General features: G+C 39.0%; 1 protein-coding gene across 2 annotated transcripts in view; it reads right to left on the bottom strand.

Moving 5' to 3' along the window:
* ABI3BP (ABI family member 3 binding protein) overlaps window positions 1-21276 on the bottom strand; it is a 239679-nt gene extending 218403 nt beyond the window's left edge. For both annotated transcript variants that reach the window (XM_032406430.1, XM_032406431.1), the window contains exon 1: window positions 21096-21276. In XM_032406430.1, coding sequence (XP_032262321.1) covers window positions 21096-21195 — 100 coding nt within the window. In that variant the 5' untranslated portion in view covers window positions 21196-21276. The remainder of the gene's footprint in view (window positions 1-21095) is intronic.
* Window positions 21277-25339: the final 4063 nt, after the last annotated feature.

A 25339-nucleotide genomic window follows, 5' to 3' on the forward strand; every position in this document is an offset into this window, starting at 1 on the left:
AACAAATTCTTCCCCTCAAATCCTACTTGGTGGAAATCTTCCCATTAGAGAAGATAGCTTCTCTTGCATTAAAGCTTTATTCACACAAGCATCTTTAGATAAAAGCCAAATGTTTCAGAGAACTAAGACATTTAGCTGTTACCAGCTATTAATACCTTACTACGAATGAGAATATGAGATTATTTTCAAAGAGTAGGCTAGCAGGAATAGGGCAATACTAGAGAAATTTTTTTTTTAAAGATTTATTTATTTATTTATTTGAGAGAGAGAGAATGAGAGAGAGCACATGAGAGGGGTTAGGGTCAGAGGGAGAAGCAGACTCCCTGCCGAGCAGGGAGCCCGATGCGGGACTCGATCCCGGGACTCCAGGATCATGACCTGAGCCGAAGGCAGTCGCTTAACCAACTGAGCCACCCAGGCACCCAATACTAGAGAAATTTGACAGATGAGATAGTCTGGAGCTGAAAGCATTGCAGAGAAGACAAGTTTTCAGTGGGGCAATAGAAGTCTTTAGGTGTTAAGCTCCGGAGAGGAGAAAAAGAATGTGGGTGGGCCCCAAAGGCGTGTTGATGCCTACCTACCACCCATTCTGGATTTTCCTCCCAGTTTTTAAAACATAGGATCATATAACACAATAAAAATGGAAATAACTGACAAGTACAGAGTTTGATACATGGTAGAAGTTTAACAGATGTTAATGGAAGTTGAATTTCAGTCATCTGCTTGTCAACATGTTTGTCTTTCTTCCTCCTGACAAAACCACAGGTTTTTTTTTAAATGAGTAGATCAAGAACAACGTCACTAAAAATAGATTTTTAAAATGGAAATTAAAACAGAAAAGAGGTGTGAGTGTTCTTGCCAGTCAACTCAGCTAGCACTTTGTCAGTGAAGGAATCATAGAAATGTGGGCTGAGAAGGGTGTGCCTTCCAAAAAAGAGGTAGAAAGGAGGGCAACAGGGAATGGAATGTCATCCCCTTAAGCACCAGATTCCCACAAAAACATTTCTGCAAGCCAGTAATTTCACCCCAATAGCTCAATGCATCCATGTAGTTAGAGTTTCCTTGATTTAATAGAGCTAGCATTGCCATTAAGACAACATCTGTATTATATTTTAGAAAATGAAACTTACACCATAGAAATTAAAGCAAGCAAAATCAAATTTTTGTGTGAAAAAAAATCTATCTGTACTGAAAGGAATCCACAAATAAACTGCAAATATGTATAAAGCACCTTTGAGATGTGAAAACTACTCTCTGGGCCAAGACAAATGATGGATGACCACGTAGTTTAAAAAGGATCCTACAAGGCAGCTGCATATGTGCACAAAAGCAATCAGGTTCCAACCAGCCTTCACCCACCTTAAAGAAATCAGACAATGGAGTTATTATTTTTGCCAGTCAAGGCTCTTCAACATGATGTTATCTTCATATGTTAATGCATATTTTTAAGTTTCATTAAGTTCTATGGCTTCCTAATCTGTTTATGGAGTTTGAGGGCCAGTGAGATACTTTAGTATTAAGATTTCCTTTTTTTCCTTATAAATACTAGATTTCTTAGGCCTTGGCTGGAGGAAACATTCATGCTTAACCATCATAACAGCATTGCCATGTCCATTCACTGAAACAATATACATGATCCACCCTGTGGAACAGGAGTAGAGAATATAGTCAATCAACCTTTATTATTAGCAGACTCTGCGAATTTTCCCTACTTGCTAAAATTTATTTATAACCCCCAAATCAATACCTGCAGCACTTTTGTGGTCATTTGTGGACATGCATAGAGAGGCAAAAAATTTGAGCTACCTGATATGCATATTTTCAGCTGAGGCTGAACAGGGCAACACTCTGCCTCCTTGTTTCAGCTGTCAGACTGTAAACATGCGTCCTTTACACAGTCTGTTTAGTGCTATATTTTTTCCATGTTTGTGCTTTTTGTTGGTGATTTCACTGTTTAAAATGGCCCCCAGGCGTAGTACGAAGTGCTGTCCTGTGGCCTTACAGAGTATAAAATATGTGAACCAGATAAGTTCTGTTCGGGCATGAGCTATAGTGTGGTTGGCTTGAGTTCAATGCTAATGAATCAACAACATATATCAAATTAGTTGTCTTTAAATAGAAACATATGAAAAACAAGGTTATATATTGATTGGCTGACAAAAATGTGATCAGAGACTCTCAGGAACCTAACCCTGTATTTCCCCTAAAAGGAATAGCTCAATCTTTGCTAATAAAGTGTTTGTAGCAACTTTATACAACATAACTATTATAAGTAATGAGGGTCAACTGTATTGTGGTCCATGGTTTATGGTGAGAAAAATGAAATCCAGAGAGACTAAATTATTTCCTTCACTGTCACCCACCCAGTTAGAAGCAGGGTAAAGACTAAAATTGAAGTGTTTTATTTCCAAGTCCAATGATCATTTTTCTGCCTAATACCCCCTTCTCCAATCTCACCTTAGTTATTGATCTAGAGAAGGCTTTCCTTTACACATTACATGGGATGCCCAGATTTACTCAGCATTCTCCAGTCCAGAGCACTCTCTTTCAAAGTGTGTCTTTTCAAATATGAAAGGGGCACCTGGGTGGCTCAGTTGGTTAAGCATACAACCAAGGAATGGAATGTCTTCCCTTCAGGTCATGATCTCTTGTCTTCCCTTCAGGTCATGATCTCAGGGTCATGAGATCAAGCCCTGTGTTGGGCTCTGTGGTCAGTGCAGAGTCTACTTGAAATTCTTTCCCCCTCTTTCTCCTTCCCCCTCTGCCTCTCTCCCTGCTCACACTCTCTCTGTCTCTCTAAAATGAATAAATGCATACAGTCTTTAAATAAAATATGAAAAACAGCTGAAATTGAATTTTGAAGCTGAAAGGGGCAAAGACTACATGACAGTTCAACTTAGGTAGTGTAATTGTAATGTTTGAGTTATGATGATTCATGAATAGAAGGTATAGAGAGGGAAGGAGATAAGATTAGACTTCATTGAATGTTTCTTCTGTGCCAGGCAAATATAGCCAATTCCAATATTTTACCTTATCTAATAAGAAATCCGTGGGTTCAGCAAATTTATTTACCTATTATCTTTTAGAAAAGATGGTGGTTTCTAAGAAAATTGATCTCATACTTTTTTAAAGAAAGATGCCTAATAGTATGAACAGGTTTCTAAGGAGTAGAGGTATAAATTCAAAACTTATCTGACTCATTCCAATTAGAACAGCTAAAATTAAAGAAGAAAACAAAACAAAACAAAAAAAATGGCAATACCAAGCTATGGCAAGGATATAGAACAACTGAAATCTTCACAGTTTGCTATAAAAAGTGTATAGCTACTTTGAAAACAGTTTGACATTTCTTATAAAGCTAAATATATACTGAATATCTGACACAGCAATCCTACTCCTAGATATTTACACAAGAGAAATGAAAGTATATGTTCACATAAAGATGTGTAAGCAAATGTTTATAGCTGTTTTATTCATAATTGCCCCAAACTAGAAACAACCCAGAAGTCCATCAATTGGTGAGTGAACAAATAGTGGTATAGCCATATAATGGAATTCTATTCAACCAATAAAAAGAACTACTAACACCCGCAACAATGTGGATATATCATGAGAGCACTATGCTAAGTGAAAAAATCCAGACAAAAAAGTCTACATAATACATGCTTCTATTATAGGACATTCTGAAAGGGCAAAAATATAGAGACAGAATCAGATAAGTGGTTGTCAGAGGCTGGGAGTAGGGGTAAGAGATTGACTACAAAGGAGCATGATGGAATTTTCTGGGGTGATAAAAATGCTTTATATCTTGACTGAAATTGACAAAATATAACAGTTTATCAGATTGGATGAAACAAGGGTAGACAAATAGGAAACAGAGACATCTTTCATAGTGTGTTTAAATTTTGAAGGAAAGAGGAAAGTTGCCTATCCTCTAGATTAAGCTATAACTACAAAAGAATATTTTATTTTTTTTTAAGATTTTATTTATTTACTTGAGAGAGAGAGCAAGTGAGTGTGTGCAAGCAGGGAGAGGGAGAAGGAGAGGGAGAGGGAGAGAGAGAATCCCAAGCAGACTTCACACTGAGTGCAGAGCCCGACACGGGGCTCCGTCTCACGACCCTGAAAACCTGTCCAAGATGCTGTTTGAGATTCTCTTTCTCTAAGATACAACAGGCAAGTTGTTTGCAGACAGTCTAGGCAAACTATTTCTTCTGTTTTATGAGAAGTTTGTTACTTTTAACATATTGATCCCAAGATTATTTAACAATTAGATATATTAAAAACAGTATAGAGAATTTCTTAAAGAATATGGTTATAATCATGTTATCTTAGAAAAAAGGGAAAGATACTGAGAAAGTAAAAATGTTTACATTTGAATGTAGATAAAAGCCTTTAATCATTGGAAGTTTCTTCCCTTTTGTGTTATACTGTAATAAAACAAGTAAAGCAAGATGACAAAATGGAACCTAAAAGCAATATGTGAGTCCAAGGAGCAAAGTCACTTAGGAGTGAATGCCACCTGCCACCTTGGAAGAGAAGAGCCAGTGAGGATGAGGGGTCCTTCACTTCCCAGGACAGAGTGAGAAAAGGATTCTAAAACAGTTGATCTCTAGTCACAGTTGTGACTCTTCTAGTGGCACACTGCCTGTTTGGATGATGGTTTCAGATTTGACTCAATTTTTTGGCCTTCCCTGACTTTTTTCTTTGCCACAGCATCCCTCACAACTCAAGTCTGCTTCAAAAGCCTGAATGTTTTACTTAATTAGGTGTGTTCATCAACAGTGGATAAAGGAGTGGTAGGAAATGAGCTGTTTTTACTGCTAAAACAGTCCTTCCTTGGCAACTCTGATAAGACACTCTGGGAAGATCAAGTCCATGGTGCCTTGAACCTGCATGAAAGCAAGAGCTTTCATGAGCCTCGTGATTCCTTGAATGATGATACACATTAGTAAAAAAAGACTTGGGATCTAGACTGGAATTTGGTCTGGAGAGAGGGACTAAGCAGGAAGACTCCTTATCCCTTGTGACCTATATCATCCAAGAGACCCAGATATTGACTGACCAAGGAACAGACCAACTGGATGGAAACTGCTTACCTAATTTTATGTTTTGTTACTTGCTTTGTTAGTAAGGTCTTAGCAACTGATAAGTGTCTGATTTTTCTTTGTAATAATTTTATAAACAATGATATTTTTGAAGGGAGCAAATGAGTTCAGCTTAAAGCACTAATCACATTCATTAATGAAGTCACACTAGAGGTCAGATACAGCTAGAGCATTTATTATATTGTAGTATCCTGTTTAGTTCATCTATTTCTTTTGCTAGGATATAAACTCCACAGGAATGGTAACCATTATTCTTCTTTATATCTTTATTCCTCCTAACATTAGTTAGGTGCTTATAAAATGTTTTTCTATAAGAGACAAGAAATTTCACAAATGCCTACCCTGAAAATATAATTAATGAAGAATGCCATGACATAAACTTTAGCATGAGGTCAAAGCCAAGGCCAAAGGCTAAGGAGATAAAAGCCTGGCCTGATCCAACTTTGTCCCAGGAGGCCCATTTGTTCCTCAGGGGAATTCAGGGATGTAGGTCAGCTATAGGGTGGATCTTGATCTGGTTCTCTTTAGGCTCTCTTGGGCACAGGTCAACTTTCCTAAATGATAGCATATCCAATACAGACTCACCCTTGGCTTTGGGCCAGTCCTGAAATGGCCTCTGGAATGAAAGTCAAGGCCATCTATTAAGTCCTCAGAAGACATGGTCTTTAAACTGCTCTAAACTATCAAACATTTTCTGTGATTATTTTAGAAGGATATTTGTTCACATATTGTTTTCAATCACTCTTTGGTCAACATTTATGCCCAGTTTTTTTGTAATGGATCTAAAAATTATCCTCCAGAATTTATTTCCACTTATCTTTTGCCTATCAAAGCCATATGCCAATAAATAAAATGATCTGTATTTCTCATTCTATTTTTACTCCACTTAAATCATCCTTTAAATTACAGTAAAAAGGTACTCTCTGTATTATCTATTGCTACATAATAAATTAACCCAAAGCTTAGAGACTTAAACAGCAATAAACATTTATTATCCACACAGTTGCTGTGGATCAGGAAGGAACTTGGAAACAGTTTGGTTAGGTAGTTACAATTCAGAATCTCTATGAGATGCAGTCAAGATATTGACCAGAGCTGCAATCATCTGAAGGCTTGACTGGGGCTGGAGGATGCACTTCGAAAATGGTGCATTCATATGGCTAGCAAATTAGTGCTGGCTATGGGGAGGAAGAAGTCTCAGTTTCTCATGTGGACCTCTCCACAAGACTTCTCCAGGTTGAGTGATCCAAGATCAAGAGCCAGGTGTGAACTGCAATGTCTTTTATTACCTAGCCTCAGAAGTCACACATCTTCATTCCACTTCCTCTGTATGCTAATGGAAAATAGGCCAGCCATGTTTCAGTATGCGAGGGGACTCTACAAAGGCATGAATACCAGGAGAGGAAGACCACTGAGGGTCAGTCATTTGAATACTATACTTCCACATTTAAATTTTTTGCACCACAACAAAACCAACAGCATAAAACAAACTGTGCTCACATCTTAGTTGTGAAGTTTGAGATTTTTCAGAACTATCTCAAAGCCCTTTCTGTGTGTTCTATGCACAGAGTGGTAATCCTTCTAACCACTTACCTGATACATCCTAATTCTAACTCAGTAAAAGGCATCTGTTTAGACATATGGCTCTTAACTTTTATTGGCTTCTAGACATCTTTGAGAATCTCAATACCTCAGGGCAAATACCCTCCAAAATGTACATATAAGTACACTCCTTTACATACAACTTCAAGAGTTTTATGGACTCCCAGAGCTAAGAAAAGAAATTCTAAACTATGCAGTGTTTTCAGCTGGCCACCAAATACAAATGTCATAGCTAATGCTCAATAATAGGTTTATGTCCAGTATTAACTGAGGGGCTGGCTAACAGTCTATGTAAGTAAAAATAACAAAGAACTTGTATGGAAAGGATCAAATTCATCTTCAGTTTCACACTTGCTATTTTTCTGGATTGACCTGGTAAAGTGAACTGTTTATAGGAGGATTTCTTGAGTTTAGGTTACACTTAACAGATGCTTCAGGCTAATATTAAGCATTAACTTTAACATATATATATACACAAGCGAATGACTCTCACTAATATCTCATAATGTCACCAAAAACTTTGAAGCCCCAGTTTTAAACATTACTCACTACCAAACAAGGTTACATTAATGGTGAATGCTGCTTAAAGCTCCAGCCAGGTATGGAAAAAGGTGGTTTCTAGGTATAAAGGCAGACAGAAGTTCATCACAAGAACTAGTGGTGAACTTACTGTCTCAAGCTAATTTTTTTTCTGCAGACATGCATCCCATACTGAACAATGGAAACCATGGGTTCTCCAAGCTTATAGAGCTATAATAAGCTAGCTAAGTTACTCTTAACCACTTTCTTTGAATTAGTGTCTCAGTACTTGGTGTTGATTATATAAAAAGATCAGTATTATTTCTCTATACACAGTTAATCTCACCAGAATCAGCAGTGATAGTTGCTAAACATGCAAATTATTAGACCTACTAAATCAGAATCTTGTGTGAGTGTAGTAAGGGGTAGGGGGCATGAAGGGAGGGGATGGGGAAGATAGGGCTCTGTATACTTAAGAGATTCACTAAGTCAGTGGTTTGCAAAAATGTGGTCCCAGGGCCAGCGGCACCAGCGGCACCTGGAAACTTGAGAGAAATGCAGATTCTCTGGGCCACTTCACCTCTGATCCACTGAGTCAGAAACTCTGGGGATGGTGTCCAGCACGCTGAGGTTTAATAAGCCCTCCAGATGATTCTGATACTCATTCAGGCTTGAAAACCACCACTCTTAGTGATTCCTTGCTCTTCAGTATAGTCTGAGAATTATTATCTCCAGGTTTGTTAAACAGCTGTGTCTCAATAAAACAAAATTCATAGCTTTCTTTTCCTATTCCCATCTTCCACAACCAGAGCTTGTGGATGGATGTAGGATGCAAGTACCATAAAGGAGGAAGAGTAAGTGGGAGAGAGACTTTAGTTTCAAAGCAGATAAATGGAGGTACATGGTCTTCCCTTAAAAAAAAAAAAAAAAAGGAAGAAACAAACACTCTCACAAAATAAGAAAGTGCCTAGAAAGAAATATCCCTAAAAAGATCTTGACTTTGCTAATGCTTATCCTTTAATGCCTTTTAAATTATTTGATAATATAATTTACAGGAAGTTTATTTAGTGTTAATGCCTGTGGTCCCTTTGTGGCCTATGAAACTCTGGCCATGAAAAAGAAAGTTTGAAATGGATGTTTCTGGGATACCACAAAACCTTACAGATGACATGTGAGCATGGGTTATGACGACTTTGGAAAACGCTACAGTAAATACTTGTTGTCTTAATTTTCTGACATAAGTGAAAACAGATGTTTAGAATGAATGGCCGATTAAGAACAAGTGTTATATAATGCAATTCAGCTGACAAATTTAGGCGATTATAAAATTAAATTGTGTTCTTTGTAAAGAGCTGAGAAAGGCACCTGAAAGTATTTGAAAAAGCACTGACACGTTGGTGAAAAATTGTGAAAATGAGATTTCTTGCCAAGAGTATGTGGAGAAGGAATTTTGACTAACCAGGAGTATGAAGTATTGTTACCTCCTTAAGTGACTTATGGATATTTTTATCAGTCTTTCTGGAGATTGAGTTGTAATATCAATATTTAAAATTTGAGTTACTGTTTTCCAAAACAGGATAAAAAAATAATCACTTGCTCCAGTGAAAGACTGTTTATAAAGATTTTTCAACTAGATTGTTCCATATAAGAGCAAAACCTTAAACCACAGTAATACTGGTATGTTAATCAATCAAAAATCAATGGTGCACCACACCAAGTTTAACCTATTTCTAGGTCTTTCATCTATTTCATATTTATTGGTTTTTGGTTAGCATCTCAAGGAGAACCAGCACAATAATTCAGCATGGCACACACATGTGTAAGCACCCACACCTGAATCTGGAAACCTAATTTTATATATATATATTTTCACTAGTCATTATTACTGTAGGTCATGGTTGAAAAGGTCTAGAAGCCAATAGAATATATAAAGTTTCTGTGGCAGAGATACTGGAATTCTTCTAGCACAAGGGTTAGAACTTGAAAAAGACATGAAAGCGGAAAAGAGGAGGCTGGAAAGAGAGAAAGATTTGGAAGGCATCTGTTGAGTATAGCAAAGCAAAGGGGGAGCCGGAGAAACAGAGATCAAAGAGGGAGACTGGCACATTGAAATGGCATTAAATGCCTGCAACTGTGATCCAGTTGCCAATTTGGGGATCTCATTTTACGGGGACATTTGATACAAAAACTCGGTTTCAAGGAACTGTTGGCTACCAGTGAAATGAAGAGAAACATGGTTATGAACTTAACATCTAACTCAACGAGCCCCTGGAAAACAGCAAAGTTCTCTTCAAGTTCTTCAAAACATTAAACCCCAACAACTACAACGGAACAAAAATCCAGGAATAAATAGAAAAGTGACCTTACAAAATATCACCGTTGTATCTGGCTTTTATCGTGCATTGGTTGTTGCCATAATTCAAGAGATGTAATAACTTAGGCCTTCTTTAAAACCATTTAAAAATGAACTGTGGTGTTAATATACAGTTATGGTTTGTCCAATCTGATAGGCACAGAGCTTATCAGATGAATGTAAATCTGTGCTTTTTGCAAGCTTGCTGATGCCAAGATAAATGAGTGGGAAACCATATTTTCAGTCAAGTAGAACATTTAGCATGACACAGAAACACCCACTGTCCCCTCAAAAAAGTTATGAAGTGTGCATTGTCTTCCAAAAGGATGATTCCTGCTGTATCTGAACAAATAAAGAGTCAGCTGTGAGGTGAAAATGAGCGTCCAAGTGGCCAGCAGAAAAGGCTGGGGGTGGAAGCCAGCAGAATGTTCTGAGGATTCCTTTGGTGTTGACAGAGGGAGAAAGAGGAAAGGAGGGTAGTATGAGGAAAAGGGAGAGAGAAGGAGAATGAAAGGAAAGGAAGATTAGGAACAAAAAGAGAGGGCAGGAAAAAAAGTCGCATTAAGTGGCTGATCAGACCAGCACGGTACCCGAGAGTTGGCTAGACAGAGGGTAGCAGGCATCCAGGGGAAATTCAGGTCACACAGAACTGCATCCCAAGGGTATGTGGGGATAAAACTGACCAAGGACCACAATCATGCTCCCAAATCTTTCACAATAGCAGATTTACTCTGATCTGGGCCTTCCAAACCCCTGCAGAGTGTTGGACAAAGGTACAGGAGCAGGATGCTGATGACAAGAATTATGCTTAAAAAAATCCACAGTGCCGTGGTTCCTCTCCTCAGGCCCTGTGTCACTGTGTGGCTGACCCACTACAGGCCCAGGCCCAGGAAACTCTGCCATCCAGCAATGGAGCACTCTGGTAACTCAGCATCCTTTCAGGAAGGGTCTAGGAGACCAGAGCATCCCGGCGGTCTTCCTCTAGCTGCCATGGCTAGAGGATTTTCCAAAAATGCATCTGGTCTTCACATCTCCTCTTTTTTTTTTTTTTTTTTTTGAGAGAGAGAGAGAGAGAGAGAGAGAGAGATCGCACCAGAAGCAGGGGGAGTGGCAAGCAGGGGGAGAAGTCCTGAGCAGGGAGCCCAATGCAGGACTAGATCCCAGGACCCCAGGATCATGACCTGAGCCGAAGGCAGACGCTTAACTGACTGAGCCCCTTCACATCCCCTCTTACTTAGGTTAAGAAAGTTACTACCAAGACAACAACAACAACAACAACAAACCGGTAAAGCCACCCTACTATTACTGATTAGTGGAAGCTAAAGAGAGAACTGTTGTTTTTCTTCTACCCTTGCCTCAGGGAAGCAGATCTGATTTCAGCGAGGTCAGTTCACTTGCCCAGACTCACATTTACTCCTGCACTTCGCCCACTAGCCCCTATTGCTATTTTCCAGTATTTGCCATTTCAGTTGAGGATGAAACACCAGACTAAACCTCAATGGAAGAACATGGCCAGCATCATTTTCCTTCTAATTCTGGTAAAAATATGAGTAATTAGGGAATTCTTCTGTGACAACAGGATCATTGGGTGTTTGAAGAGGATGAGCCCGCAGAGGGAAGGAGGGGCTGTTCTTCAGATCATCTGATACCTTGTCCTACACTTACTACCTAGAGAGGCTTTAACTCCATCTGGGAAAGGGAAAGGAGAAGAAAACTCTGACCTGTATCCCTTGCTGGCATATCTGTAACAGGACTGAATTCCAGAGTTCTCTGCCAGCATGACATTGGCAGCTGCCCCAAACTCCTCCTTCAACGACAGAATCTGCTGCTCTCAGAAAAGGAAGGCCTGTTAGGGCTCACACGCACATGTGCGCACAGCGGACTCTCAGCAGGGCCCTTGGAAAACCAGAATGTTTTCTTATCAGTTATCAGAATGGAAAAATCAAAGAATGGCATTTAAGGAGAAAGGAAATCTTCAACTCTGTTTGGGCATCTTGTCGGAAGCAAAATACCCCAAGTTTTGCTAGCAAGGGTTTATTCTCCACTCAGAGAGGACAGACCCTTTGTTTTATTAGAAATCCAGTGGAATACATTTCAAAGATGTTTCAGATTATAAGCCATCCTATGTGCTCACAAATTATCCTTAACATAAAACAGAAAGAAGATGAGCTGGAACGTATATGGTAAACATGAACAATCACCATTTCCAAAGGTGATTCATATAACTTGGACCTTTATCTAATAGGGAAATTCATTGTACATTTGCTTAACTTCATTTTGCATTAACTAGGATCATGGAGTGCTTTGTTTTTCTTAATATATTACATTAATTCGTTTTTGTCACATATATATCACTGAAAGCTAGTGCATGGCAACACAATGAAATAGCATAACTCTTGCAAATTTTTGCTAAATAAGGATAAAGAAGACACCAACAGTTTCATCTAAAAGAAAATTACTTTTCTGTGGCCAAATAATTTTAAATACAACTTTCTCAAACTCCTTGAAGGCAGGAAATGTCTTACTCATCTTTGTAATCCTAATATTGATTTTTTTTAAAAAATGCTAGTTGAATAACAGAATGAATAAATTTAGTCCAGTCCTGAAAAACACAATCAACCATAGTTTCTCAGATCTAGTTTCTGAGATTTTATAAAAGTAGAGATTAGCACTTATTTTCTAATACCAAAAACAAATGTTAATCTCAATTTTAAACATTTCCTTATTCTATGTAGTCTGAGAAGGGAGTCTCAAAAATTTTCCAAATAAGGCTTTAAAATTCTAGAACAAAGCAGAAAAAAAAAATAAAAATCATCTTTGAATTGATGTTAAAACCTAAATAGCAAAACGCTTTACTTCTAACTTTTAAATTTTACTCTGCACTCATCCAGGAAGATTTATTAAGCACTTAAACATACAAATTTTCAAAACTGTAGATCGGTGGTTCTGAACTCTGGTCGTATTGGAACCACCTGAGGAATTTTTAAAACTCTTCCACCCCAGGCCAATCAGATCATAACTGAGTAGGGAAGCACAGCTCTGCTGATACTTTTGAAAATTTTCAACTACTCTAATGTGCAGTGAGGGTTACAACTATCAGGATAGATTTTATAGTATTTGTACTCAGAGCTAAATACCTTTTTTTAATTTATTTTGAGAGAGAGAGCACGAGCGGGGAGAGGAGCAGAGGGAGGGCAGCAGCGGGAGAGAATCTCAAGCAGACTCCATGCTGAGTGCGGAGCTGGACATGGGACTTGATCTCACAACCCTGAAATCATGACCTGAGCTGAAAGCAAGAGTTAGCCGCTCAACTGACCGAGCCACCCAGGTGCCCCAAGAGCTAAACTTACTTTAAAAGAAAACATTGAATTGTTATATCATCAGTGAAGCTTGAACTGGATCTCAACTTTGTCTAAAATTAATTTCTAATCTGACCAGCAGGTGCTTGGAGTAGGTGGACTTGGTTTTGTTTTCTAATGTGTAGACTTAGGTGTATAGTCTGTGACTGGAGAACAATAATGAACTTTCTATGAAGGCATCACATCTTCTACCTCCTTTTCAGAATTCCACAGGGAGGAACATTAGCTGACTGTGCCAAAAGAGCCTAAAAACCTCAGGCTAGCTTTAATGTTCCCAAATTTCTATCAAAATCACTGGGAATACAAGTCAGGGTTTTGTTAGAGCAGGGAAACCTACAACACACCCTAAAATTCTCACTGTGGAAGGCTCTTGGTGGGGACCCCAAGCTAACATGAGTGGCAGAGTGAGCCCTGATTCAGTCTTCCTGTCCACAGAACTTCAACAAAGTAGATGGAGACCATGAAGTTTACCCTTCTTACCATGTACCTCCTAGTCCTTTGGGATAATCCCAACACAGAAAGAGACCATGGGCTAGAGAAAAACACACACACAGGATACTCTAGTATTAAACATTCTACAAGGTTCTAGATATGTTAAGAATATATCCTGTGTACAACCTAAATTTTGTTTTGATTCTTAGAGCATATGGAAGAATTGCTTTATTAACAGCAAAACGGATCTGAAAGAAGCTCCTTTAGTTCATCCAGTTGTCTCCATCACATCTACTAATACAAGTATACTTTCTTCCTCCAAACGCAAATTTAATTTGACCTTATAACAATTCCTCCATTTACTGGAGAAACCACCCACTGATGTTTCAGAAGCATATTTTATGGGGACTGTGTCATCAACTCAATAGGGGCTACTTTCTTAATATTTATTTATTTTGTTAAAGGAAATTTTTGCTTTGTCTTATGTTTTCTCTTTCTGTTTGAGAGATGGTGGCATCTAAGTTTTACAATGAAAAACAGAGCTTCTATTTGGGGAGAATTTACTTTGCATATCCCTCTACATGGGACTGACCACATACGATGTGCCACAGAGGAAATCAGCAGAGGAATCCAGGCATTGACTGGATTCTTGCATACAGAAAATTGTGTCCTCAATATTTCCCTTAAGTCTTTGCGCTTATCATATTTATCTCTATTCTCAGCAATTTCCTAGAATTGACCCTAACCATGTAGGGAGACAAATTGGCAGTGTGCCTAATGGGCATCTGGCACTAAAGGCTGAATTCTATGGGAAGTGGATGGGTGCTAGTGCTCAAACCAGTATATTCTCTGGAGTTAGATTTCCTTATATTCATAGTTCCACTATATCACTTACTAGCTATATGACCCTAACAGCCATTGACCATTTTGTGGTGGGTAGGCTTTAAGACAACCCGCAATAATCCCTTTCTCCTGGTAGTCATTCTCTGGTGTAATCACCTTATATGACAGGAAATGAGTTGCTTCTAACCAATAGAATATGGAAAAGGTGATAGGCTTTCACTTCCATGATTAAGCTACATAAGATTATAATTTTCATCTTGCCTGCAGATTCATCTGGGATTGTACACTTTGATGAAGCAAGCAGCCATAATAGAAATGCCCATGTGGCAAAGAAAACTGACGTGACCTCTGGTCAACAGCCAGTGTTCCTCAAGAAACTGAATCCTACCAACAAGCACAAGAACTTCCAACTCTCTGTTCAGCCTTCATATGAGGCCCCAGCCCCGGCCAACTCTCTGTTCCGCCTGTGAAAGACATCCAAGGAGAAGCCTCAGCTAAGCCAGACTCATTCTCCTAAACCACAGCAACTGTGAGATAATAAATGTGCGTTATTTTAAGCTGATGAGTTTGTGGTATTTTGTTATGCATCAACAGATAACTAACAAACTCTTTAAGCTTAGTTTCTCATCTGTGGAATGGGAGAAATAATAACATATCTTTCATAGGCATGAGGATAAAATGAGATAATTTATCTAAACACTTAGCATTAAACACCATGCCTGTTATAGAGTAATATGGTTGTTACATTCTTTTTATTTATTAAACAGGTTTTTTTTTAAAGATTTATTTATTTATTTGAGAGAGAAAGAGTGCATGAGTGGGGGGAGGGGCAGAGAGAGAGAGAGGGTAAGCAGACTCCCCGTTGAGTGTGAAACCCAGTGCAGGACTCCATCTCAGGACCCTGAGATCACGACCTGAGCTGAAACCAAGAGTTGGATGCTTAACCGACTGAGCCACCTGGATGCCCATTATCATATTCTTTATGTGATTTTAACATAATGTATGTATCGAAACCCTTGGTTTTCTATTTTTAGCATGTTCCTTCTTTAGCTGATGCTATTTATTTTTACATTTTTATTTTACTATTCTAATATCTCTCACTCTAGATATCCTATTTATATTTTTATTTTACATGTATTCTTAAATCACTTTAAGTTTATATATTTCAACATTCCTTCTTTTATAATGATAATCAGGAAACAAGCAAAAGGAAAATCTTTCTGAGGATGGTGTCCCAGTGGGTCACATCTCCTGAATGACCCTCTCTTTATTAGACAACTTACTTTTGTCTTAGACAAACTTTCTGTCAACTCACATGAACCTACAAAATCATTTTAGCTGTCTTTTCTGTGATACAATATAGATAAATTCTTCTATTCTCAGTTGTTCCTCTGTGCCCCATTACCTTGAAAGAGGGAGAGAGGCTAAGATTCCTTACTGTTTAGTGTCTCATAGTCTGATATAGCCGTCTATAAAACTAAACTAAACCAGTGAATGTATAATGAACACAGAGGAACTTTATTTTTAAACCTTGGGTTCTAAACATGATAGTCTCAGCATAAAAACAAATTATATTTAACCATTTTTACATTCTTAATATAAGTTACTTTTATAGCAAAGGCTGGATCTCATTCAGTTTTACCTAGTAGATGCTTAAGAAACACCACTTGAATAGACAAACATTTCAATAAACTGCCAAGAAACTGTAAACCTGTCAAAGATGTGAAAATAATTCTCCCATGGTTTTCAAACTTTTTTGGTTTCCTTTTAGCAGGGGAGCCATTGTCCTCAATGTATCCTTCCAGAGTGACACCAGCACATAAATATTTACCACTTATTAAAAGCAGAGTCATACCCACTAGGCTTCTTTGGCACTCCGCACTATTTCCCCCCCCGAACATCCCTACCCTAAGATTAAAGAGATCCTCTCCAGCCCCTCGCAAGTATCAATCACCTTTTGGGGAAATGGACTAGGCCACTCGAGTGATACATGAAATTTTATCAAAGTGAGATTGGGAGGTATCCATGGAGAGCGAGAGCCAGACCCCAGCTAAGTGTCTGGGAAAGTTTACAGAGCAAGACATAGGAGTCCTCCTCTCCAAAGACAGGCTTCTACTCCCTCATTGTTGTCAATCTTGGGGAGTTCAGGGCAGATAGAGACCAGGAAGACACAGCTGCATCCTGTGTGGACTTCCCAATCCTGGCTTCTTCTCTGAGTACTTTAACACCTGCTGAGCATGGGCACCTGGGCGGGGGGGGGGGGGGGGGGGGGGGGGGGGGGGGGGGCGGTGGTCTGGGGTCTGGCCATGCAGCTGCCTCTGTTGGGAAGGCCACTCACCTCTCAGCCCTCCTCTTGCTTGCCCAAATTTATATTTGTCTTCCAGGCCTCTACTTAAGTACTTTATCCTCTCCTAATTCGTGATCCCTCCAAGCTAGATCGGGTCCTTCTGGCTGTTCTCAAAGTTCTTTGTGCTTCACCCAAATTGGAGGATAATCTCACTCTATTGTAATTATTTCTTTACATCCCCATCTCCTCCATTAACTGGTCAGCTCCTTGAAGACAGGTGCCAAGCTGTGTCCTCCTAGCCTCAGTGTTCTGCATATACATGGAATATAATTTGTTACTTGAATAAATTAGTATATCTTCACATAAAGCAGGGAACTGATATTACACAGAAATTAAGGGTATAGTCTTTTGCCATTTGCTGACTGTGTGACTTTGGGCAAATCACTTAAGCACTCTGAAAACAATTTTATGCCCTGTAAAATAAGAATAGTAGAATACCTGCTTAATAGGGAGCTTTGAGAATTTAGATTTTCCACATTAAAGATATTTAGCCCTGAATTACCACAGGCAATCTGAGCTCAAAAAATGTTGAGAAGAGTTATTAGTAACTATGGAGTTATTGTTATTATTACCATCCACCCCTGTTTTCTGTCCTTGCAATCAGTGACTTCTACCTTGTCAGGTAAGAACCTGAGGCAAAGAGCCAGCTGCCTCTTGGCTCAGCCACATGCCAAGAGTCATGCCCAAGAGCCTTATGCCTTCAGGCTATCTGATTACACTTGTATCTTGGATGTTCCTCTGTGATTTTCCTCACACGGGCCTCAGGATTGATAGCGTTAGCTAGAAATAGTAGCCTTCGCCTGCTGGCTGATCACAGTCTTCCACACACAGGAGTTTCTGCAGAGAGGTATGTCAAGCCCCTCATGTCCCACTATGAGCTTTTGTTGGCTTCCTTCACTACGTATTGTTCTCTGTGGTTTTTATCTTAGCCTGGTATGCAATGAGGGAAGAAAAGTTCTGTGGTGCCAAGAATAAAGATTCCAAGAGGTAGCTGGAGCACAGGGGCTTTCATAAGTGTAAAACAATGTGGTAATTCTTCTCAGGGCCTGTATGTTATGGCTTTAATTCTCTTCCTGAAAGACAAGTACAAGGGGATCTCTCCAGGAAGCTCTGTGAGGCCTTACCAATCCCCAGGGAAAGCTGATCCTGAGGCAAAAGTGCAGCTTTCCACAGATAAGAGCAATGTTTGATCTTGACAATCAAACATTGGTTGATGACGGTCAGGATGGAGTCTAGGAGAGGTCTTCTCTCATTGTCTGTAGAGCAACACTCAACTCCCTCGCCCCACCTTTCTGCCAAGAACATGACACCTACATTTATTGCCCTTCAAGAGATCTGTCAGTCTGGACACAAGATCACAAATTATAGTGTACATATTTTTAAATATTGATCCATTTTTCTATGACCCAATTAACATTATATCTCATCTCATTTAATTCTAAAACACTATGAGATAGTTATCATTATTGTAAAACTGAGGCTTAGCCAAGGTAAATGATTTGCCAAAACACATACTCATTAAGTGGTAGAGAGAAGAGATCCATTAGTAATAGTCTCTTACTTTACTCTAAGCTTTTGAAAAGTAAGAAAGACTTCTAATATCTTATTTTCTATAACAAAGTATGTGGCTAGGTATGCAAATAGGCATAAGACAAGGGAAAAATGATATCTTATTTAACAAATAATTTTTCTTATAAATAGCCAACTATATATATATATATATATATATATATCAACTATATGTGACAACTATGCAGATATATAAATATAGTAATTTGTGTATGTGTGTGTATAGGATATGTTCTTGGGAAAATGTGAAGATTAAGATAATGGTTATGATATTTGCAGGAAAAATTGTATTCACGAGAAGGGTAGCATTCACACATACACTGCACAATGTAACTCATAAGGTTTGGGGTAGAGAAGCCTGCTCACAGGGCAGGACATGGATTTCTGACTGGAATCCAGTCCTGGTTCTGCCATCGATGGGGGAAAGTTACTAACCCTCCTGCCTTTGGGTGTCTTCATTTGTAAAATAAATAGTTAAGCTAGGACAGTGGCTCCCAAATAGTGGCCTGTGATGAAATTTTCATTAGTTCATGGTGAAAAGAGAAAAATAAAAACAATAGACTTATTTGTATAAATTCATTTATTTTATAAATATGTTAAAATGGCTTGCTTTGATGAACAATGGGGATTTTGTTTCCTCTTTGAACATCCTCACACAATTCAAGTATGTCTTCTATAATGGAACCCTGATAGTGAAACTATATCTGTCTTTTTACCAGTTCATAAATCAAAAGGCCTGGCAACCACTCAACCACTAATGTCCTGTCCAGCTGCAAAATCCTATCCTCTTCTTAAATCACAGATGATATAAAACTAACTCTAAAGTGGGAAGGAAAAAGAATAGAAACCCTTTTTATTCCCCTCCCCACCCTGTTCTTGTTTAGCTCAGCATTTCCCCAAAGGTGTCCTGTGAAAGACAAGCCCCCAGCAAGATATTAGAGCTATTTCACTAGAAAAAGGATTCTTAGTCAAACGAGTTTGAGAAACAATGGGTTTAAAATGTTGGGCAGGTTTTTTTACTGAGTAATTCTCAGACCTTGTGAAATTCTCACATCTGTTGGGACTCCCCAAAAGACAACAAAGCACGAACACTCCTTAAGTTACGGGTGGAGAGCAGATGCCTGCCCAACCCCCTTTTGAGGTCAGTACACCTATTCTAGGAACACAGTTTGAGAAAGGTGATTTCAGCTAAAAGAAAGTTCCTTAGTAGCTTCCATAATAAAGAAAAACATAGCACCAGAGACAAGGGGACTGCCAATTATTTTATAATATAATTATTCTAATTTGACAGGGCTTTTTAACAATTACCAAAGCCACAGATATTTCTTAAAATTACAAAGGAAACCTGGATGAAAATTCTTCAAATTAAAGTGCAAAGAACTAGACAAAGTTTTGTGGCCATTTTGGGCCACTTTTCTTTTAACCACAACAAATAAAGGAAAACTGTGTCAAGAGATTTGTATCCAGTGATTGCAACATGATAATTAAAGCATTTGGAATTTGCAGAAGTCTGCAGTAACAAAATTATGGCTATCATCCCTACACGGTGAATATGAGGTAAAATAAAACCATCTGTAGGTACTGAGCTTGAGAAAACCCAACTTCTCTCAAATGATGTGTCCTTGTTAAATATTTCAGCAGGAGGAACAATTAATTCTAAATGCTTGTGCCTCCTAATTGATTTACTTAAACACTTTCACCTTGATCAAGAAACAAATTCTTAATAGAAGGAAAAGATCTAATAGTGTATGTTTGTATGTATGTATGTATTTATTTATTTATTTATTTCTGCATAATTATCTGATCAGAGTTAAGAAGGTTTACTCAGCCCTTTTTATTGCTTTTTACATCACCACGCGAAATATCAACTAGCTAAATTCTCCAGCCCTCACATTCTGGATTCAAGTTTCACTTATCACACTGAGGAGAGAACAGTTTTCACTTGGGACAAGATGATTTTGGAACAAACTATCCAAAGAGAGGACCTAGGAAGGATCTTTTGGATATTCTGACACTAACAACCCTTCTTTCTGAGTCTGTGCACACCAGGGTTTTGACAAGCCTGTGGCTCTGCATTCCTTCTAATATTTTCCATCATAACTGTAGAGTAAGTTCAGCCTGTTTTTCATAATCCCGCTGACTACAACAGTCTGCAGCCATAAAAAGCCTTCACTGACCTGGAGTTGGCTTAGAAAGTGCCTCTGCAGACAAACAAAAAAGTACATGCAATGTTTATGTTCAAAGATAGGAGAGAGGCAAGCTCTTGTGGTGGTGCTGATAGGCGCAAAAGATTTTTAGGGTCTAAATTTAGAAAGTTTAATTTTCTTTTGATGGCATTTGTAAACAAAATACCAACACTAAAATGAGAGCAGTTTAGCCAGGAAAAGGGGGAGTGTCCAGTCCAGCAGATCAAACCCTCTTCCAAACTCCCCTGGAGAGAAGTGTCTACAAATTAGCACATGACCCTACCTTGATGTGCCCTGCCTAGCGTCCCTCAACCCCCAAGTTAGCAAGTACGCGTGAGGTTTACACCATCCAAAGCTTCAGAATTAGCTTCTTTTAAACCTAAAGCCAGTACTGGTTTAGTCTCTGGGAAGGGCAATAAAAACACCAAACGAGTCTTTTTAATAGACTACCATACCCATCTACATATGACTCAATATACAAATACAATAGTTTGAATCTATAGCATTCAAGCTACTGTGAACATCTGTGAAACCTAAGAAGTTGGTCTTCATTTTTGCATTAAAGAGATTCAATTGAAAACTAAGTAACAGAGGAGAAAAAAAAGTAAAAGTTTAAGCAACTCCTTCACACATCTGAACTTTGACTCTCCACAGAAGAACTGTATTCCGCTCCCCCCCCCCCAATCTGGTAAAGTAGATCACATTTAATATCAACATTTAAAAACTAGTATCTCTTAAAAAATTATTTTTAAAACACAAAACAGCAGAGCTACTTGCCTTTTGGCAATTTCTGTGCATTTCCCAGGGCTAGTGCAATACTTCCACAGAGAAGTAGACACCCCAAGCTGGAGAGCATGTTGCATTTGCCACCTCGCATGGGGAGTGATGCTGGTGGGCGTCCCGCAACCCTGGAACTGCATTTAAGTGGACTGTCTCCCAGTGACAGAGGCGGGCGGCTGCACTTAGCTCTGCCGTGGGCTTACTCACAGGGGGTGGAGACAAAATGACATCACACCCTTTCCCACACACACCAAAAAAAAAAAAAAAAGGCACAACAGCAAAAACATATCATCACATTTCTGCCTGCTAGGTTGTAACTATCTCTTCTCTCTGTGATATAAAAATTGAAATTTTGGTCAATCTATATTTGTGAAAGGAAAAGTATTTACGCAATTCTTAACCATTTGATGAACTCCTTTTAAAAATCCAGAAAAGGCATACTCCAAACCATCGGAACAGAATAAGACTTTATTAAGAAGGAAACTGTTTTTAATTATCTAGTAAAACAATCCAATTCTTCTTTTAAATGGGAGTAAACTCATAAAAGTACACTTTGAACCATTCCAAAGTTCCAATATCATCAGAAACTTTAAAGAGTAAGTCATTTTACATGGCAACTCATTATACATAACACGCATATGCATGTAAGTGCATATACACACGCAGATACATACATACATATATTCTAGAGATCTGGATGTAGAAATGGAGAACTCGCTCTTACTAATTGATCCCCAGCTCTGGGCCGGGCTCTGGAATAGTGCCCTTACCTATATGATTGCATTTTAATCTTCACAGCAGCTATGCAGGAGATAGAGCATTATTCCCATTTTACCAGTGAGGAAAACTGAGGCTCAGGGAGGTTAAGTCTCCTGACCACACTAGGGTATTCTAATGGTTAATCATTTGGGTGGGTTCTGGAATAGAACTGACTGCAGTTTAAATCTGGATGCTCTGTGACTTTGAGCAAATTTGTCCATCTAAGTCTCATCAACATTGTGTAAATTCAAGGGCTTGCTCCTTGCGAGGCACTGATCTGATTAATTCACATATATTAACCCATTTCTTCCTCAAAATTACCTAGCAGGCAGGCATGGTCATCACCCGCATTTTCCAGATGGAGAAACGGGGCATAGAGAGGTTAAGTGAAAGGCTTGAGGTCACAGCGCTCGTCAGCAACTGAGCTGGCATTTTAATCTGGCAATTTAACTCCAGAGCCTCCACTCTTAACTGCTAAACTTTCCATTCTAAACCAGAGATGATAGTATCAATTTCATAAATTTGCTAGCAGGAAGGACTTTTGGACAGTACTTACCATAGCCCCTGGCATACAGAAAGCATTTAATAAAGGCCAGATACTGAAAACAACAATCATGACAATAACAAACCCCCAGTTAAGGAGAACTATGATTCTAACTGCACTTGTCTGTCTCTAAAGCCCACACAGGTCCTCTCTCCCTCTCCCGCAATCTAGACACGCTGCAGGAATGACTGGGTTAATGAAGTACTTGAAATGTCATCCAAACATTTATATTGACTCTGAAAATAGCTCGTTTCATGGGTTTGCTGTAGCTGAACCAAAACACTAAGTGGGAAGTGGTATGCTGGTCTAAAAAAATTCTAGTCAAAAGTGTTACCAAAAGAAAAATTGAAGAGACAGCCCCATCTTCCCAAAAAAGCGTGAGAAGGCACATTGTTAAAGTCATTTGGAGCCGGCCAGGTCTAAGCTCTCATCAGAGGAATGCTCTGGCACCGGCTACGGAAGGGATTGGGTTATTTAACAGGTCTTTTTCATCTCTAATTTTTTACTTGGCTAGGCAGCTCTCGCAAACCCAAGTTTGGACGTCCATCCAGCTGGCACGGCGGTCTCGGCTTCTATATGCCAATGCCATCAAGTTAAGCCAGTGAGGCCACTGTACTAGCAGGAAATAACAGGTTTTCTGAGAGGGGGGAAAGAAAAACCCCAGCAGAAATACTGAGAAGGCTGGTTCTCCCAACAGTGTGAGGGGCCGGTCCCAGGGTTAGGTAATGGAATTCGAGTCAGCCTCTGCTTGGCCCGCAGGCTAAGTCCGATCGACGTTAGCAATCAGTATTTGCAGTCTGGAACTGACTGGGGGATAATTAAATAGAGGGCAATCGCCAATTATTTTGTCAGAAAAAGATGGCTGCACTACCTTAGCTAGTAAGACAAGGAGCATTCAAGGCAGATGTTAAAGTATTAGAGGTCTCCTCAGACCAGGGAGGAGAAACATCCTAAAGAAACGGACCATGATTCACCTTCACAGACAACAAGAAGTTTTCAGGTATGTCAGAGTTCCCACCTAAAGAAGAGGTACAAATGCTCCAGAAGAAGAACTCTAAGTGCCTTGCTACATGAGATAAAACTTTAGGGCCAAGGTCAGGTAATCAGTGGAGAGTTAAGGCCATTTTTAAGGAAGAATTACCCTCTGACAATAGGTGGTATCAGATGATGTCTGTGGAGTACTTTGTGCATCTCTGTTAGGTTTCTCAGTTGTCACAGAAAAATGCTGACATTAAGCCCTGGTTCAAATGCTTCTGCAGGCACTTGTGTCTGTATTTATCTGTAAATATAAAAATGTGAAGCTCCACGGGGCGCCTGGGTGGCTCAGTCAGTTAAGCGTCTGCCTTCAGCTCCGGTCATGATCCCAGGGTCCTGGGATCGAGCCCTGCATCGGGCTCCCTGCTCATCTGGGAGTCTGCTTCTCCCTCTGCCCCGTGCTTGTGCTCTCTCTCTCTCTCTCTCAAATAAATAAATAAAATCTTAAAAAAAAAACAAAAAACATGAAACTCCATTACTTGTGAGATTGTAGAATATTGAATTGTCACCAATATTCGTGGAAAACCTTTTTTTATACATTTGTTCAAACCCACAGAATATACAACACCAAGAGTAAACACTGATGTCAAATACAATTTCCTGATGATAATGATGTATCAGTGTGAGTCCATCAATTGTGACAAATGTAACTGATTTGTAACAAACTCTGGTGTGGGATGTTGGTAACGAGGAGGGCAAAGGGTATATGGTATATCTCTGCATGTGTGCAGTAGGTATATGAGAAATCTCTGCACATTCCACTCATTTGCTGTGATCTTAAATCTACTCTACAAAAATAAAATCTATTACCAAAAAAAAAAAAAAATCCTGTTGCGAGGACATTTAGGAATAACTGCTGGAAAAACACATAAAATATATTTGTATTTTCTCTATGTTCTGTGAAGGGAAGAACCAATCCTGTTTGTTTATCACTGTAGCCAGTGCCTAGAATATAATAAGGATACAGTATGATGAGTATCAAATGAAACAGAATCCATCAATTCCTCCAAATAGTCTAAAGGGATCAAGCTAGAGAAAGCTAGACTAGGCCTTGGAATGCACAGTTGTTGGGAGACAATTCTCCAAGAGACCCTCATGTTTCTGTGTATCTTATAAGCAAAGGTACTGATTTCCTGTGCTCCAGACTATCTTTCCAAAGACGTTTGTATAGGAAACAGGCTTGGAAGATAGAAGTTTGTTTACTGTCCCATAGAATAAAAGGTAATGTCTCCCTCTGGGGCAAAAAGGGAACACTTGCTCATATCCTATTAGCAAAGAGCCAAGTTCCCTAAGCTCAGGGTTTCTGCGGCACGTGTAGGTATCACCCATACCTCTTTGCATTGCCCTGTGGGAATCTGAGCTCCTAGAATGGGAACAAATGTGATATTCAGGCTAATGCTATTGCTGTGAGTAAATAAACTGTCCTTTGTCTTTGACCCTGGCGTCTGGTGTCTCCTGCCAGCATTAGTGAACCATGCGTGCTAGTGTGCACATAGGGTAAAATCTCAACCCTTCACAATGCTTGACAATAAGACTGGCATACTCCAAAATAGCTTTTTAGATAAACTTTGGTATAATGCCATGATCAACATTCAAGTCTACTGTAGGAATCAACAATGAAACTTTCTGCTGTGCATAGTAAGAGCATTGTTAGACATTGCTTATTAAATCATAGAGTATCCTCTTTATTAAAACTCTGGGGAAAAAAATCTGTTCTTTATGTAAAAAAAAAAAAAAAAAGGCTAGTTTGTTTGTTTTTTTTCCTGAGCAACTGTATTTATTTTGTGACATTGTAACCAGGTTTTTCTTATTGTGTTGACTGATAGAAAGCCAGGGCCAAAAGCGTCCCCCACCCATACTAAGTGTATAAGACTTCGTGGTATGCATGTTTTGGCATCATTAC

Source organism: Phoca vitulina, unplaced genomic scaffold (assembly GCF_004348235.1).
Source record: "Phoca vitulina isolate PV1807 unplaced genomic scaffold, GSC_HSeal_1.0 scaffold8, whole genome shotgun sequence".
Taxonomy (NCBI): domain Eukaryota; kingdom Metazoa; phylum Chordata; class Mammalia; order Carnivora; family Phocidae; genus Phoca; species Phoca vitulina.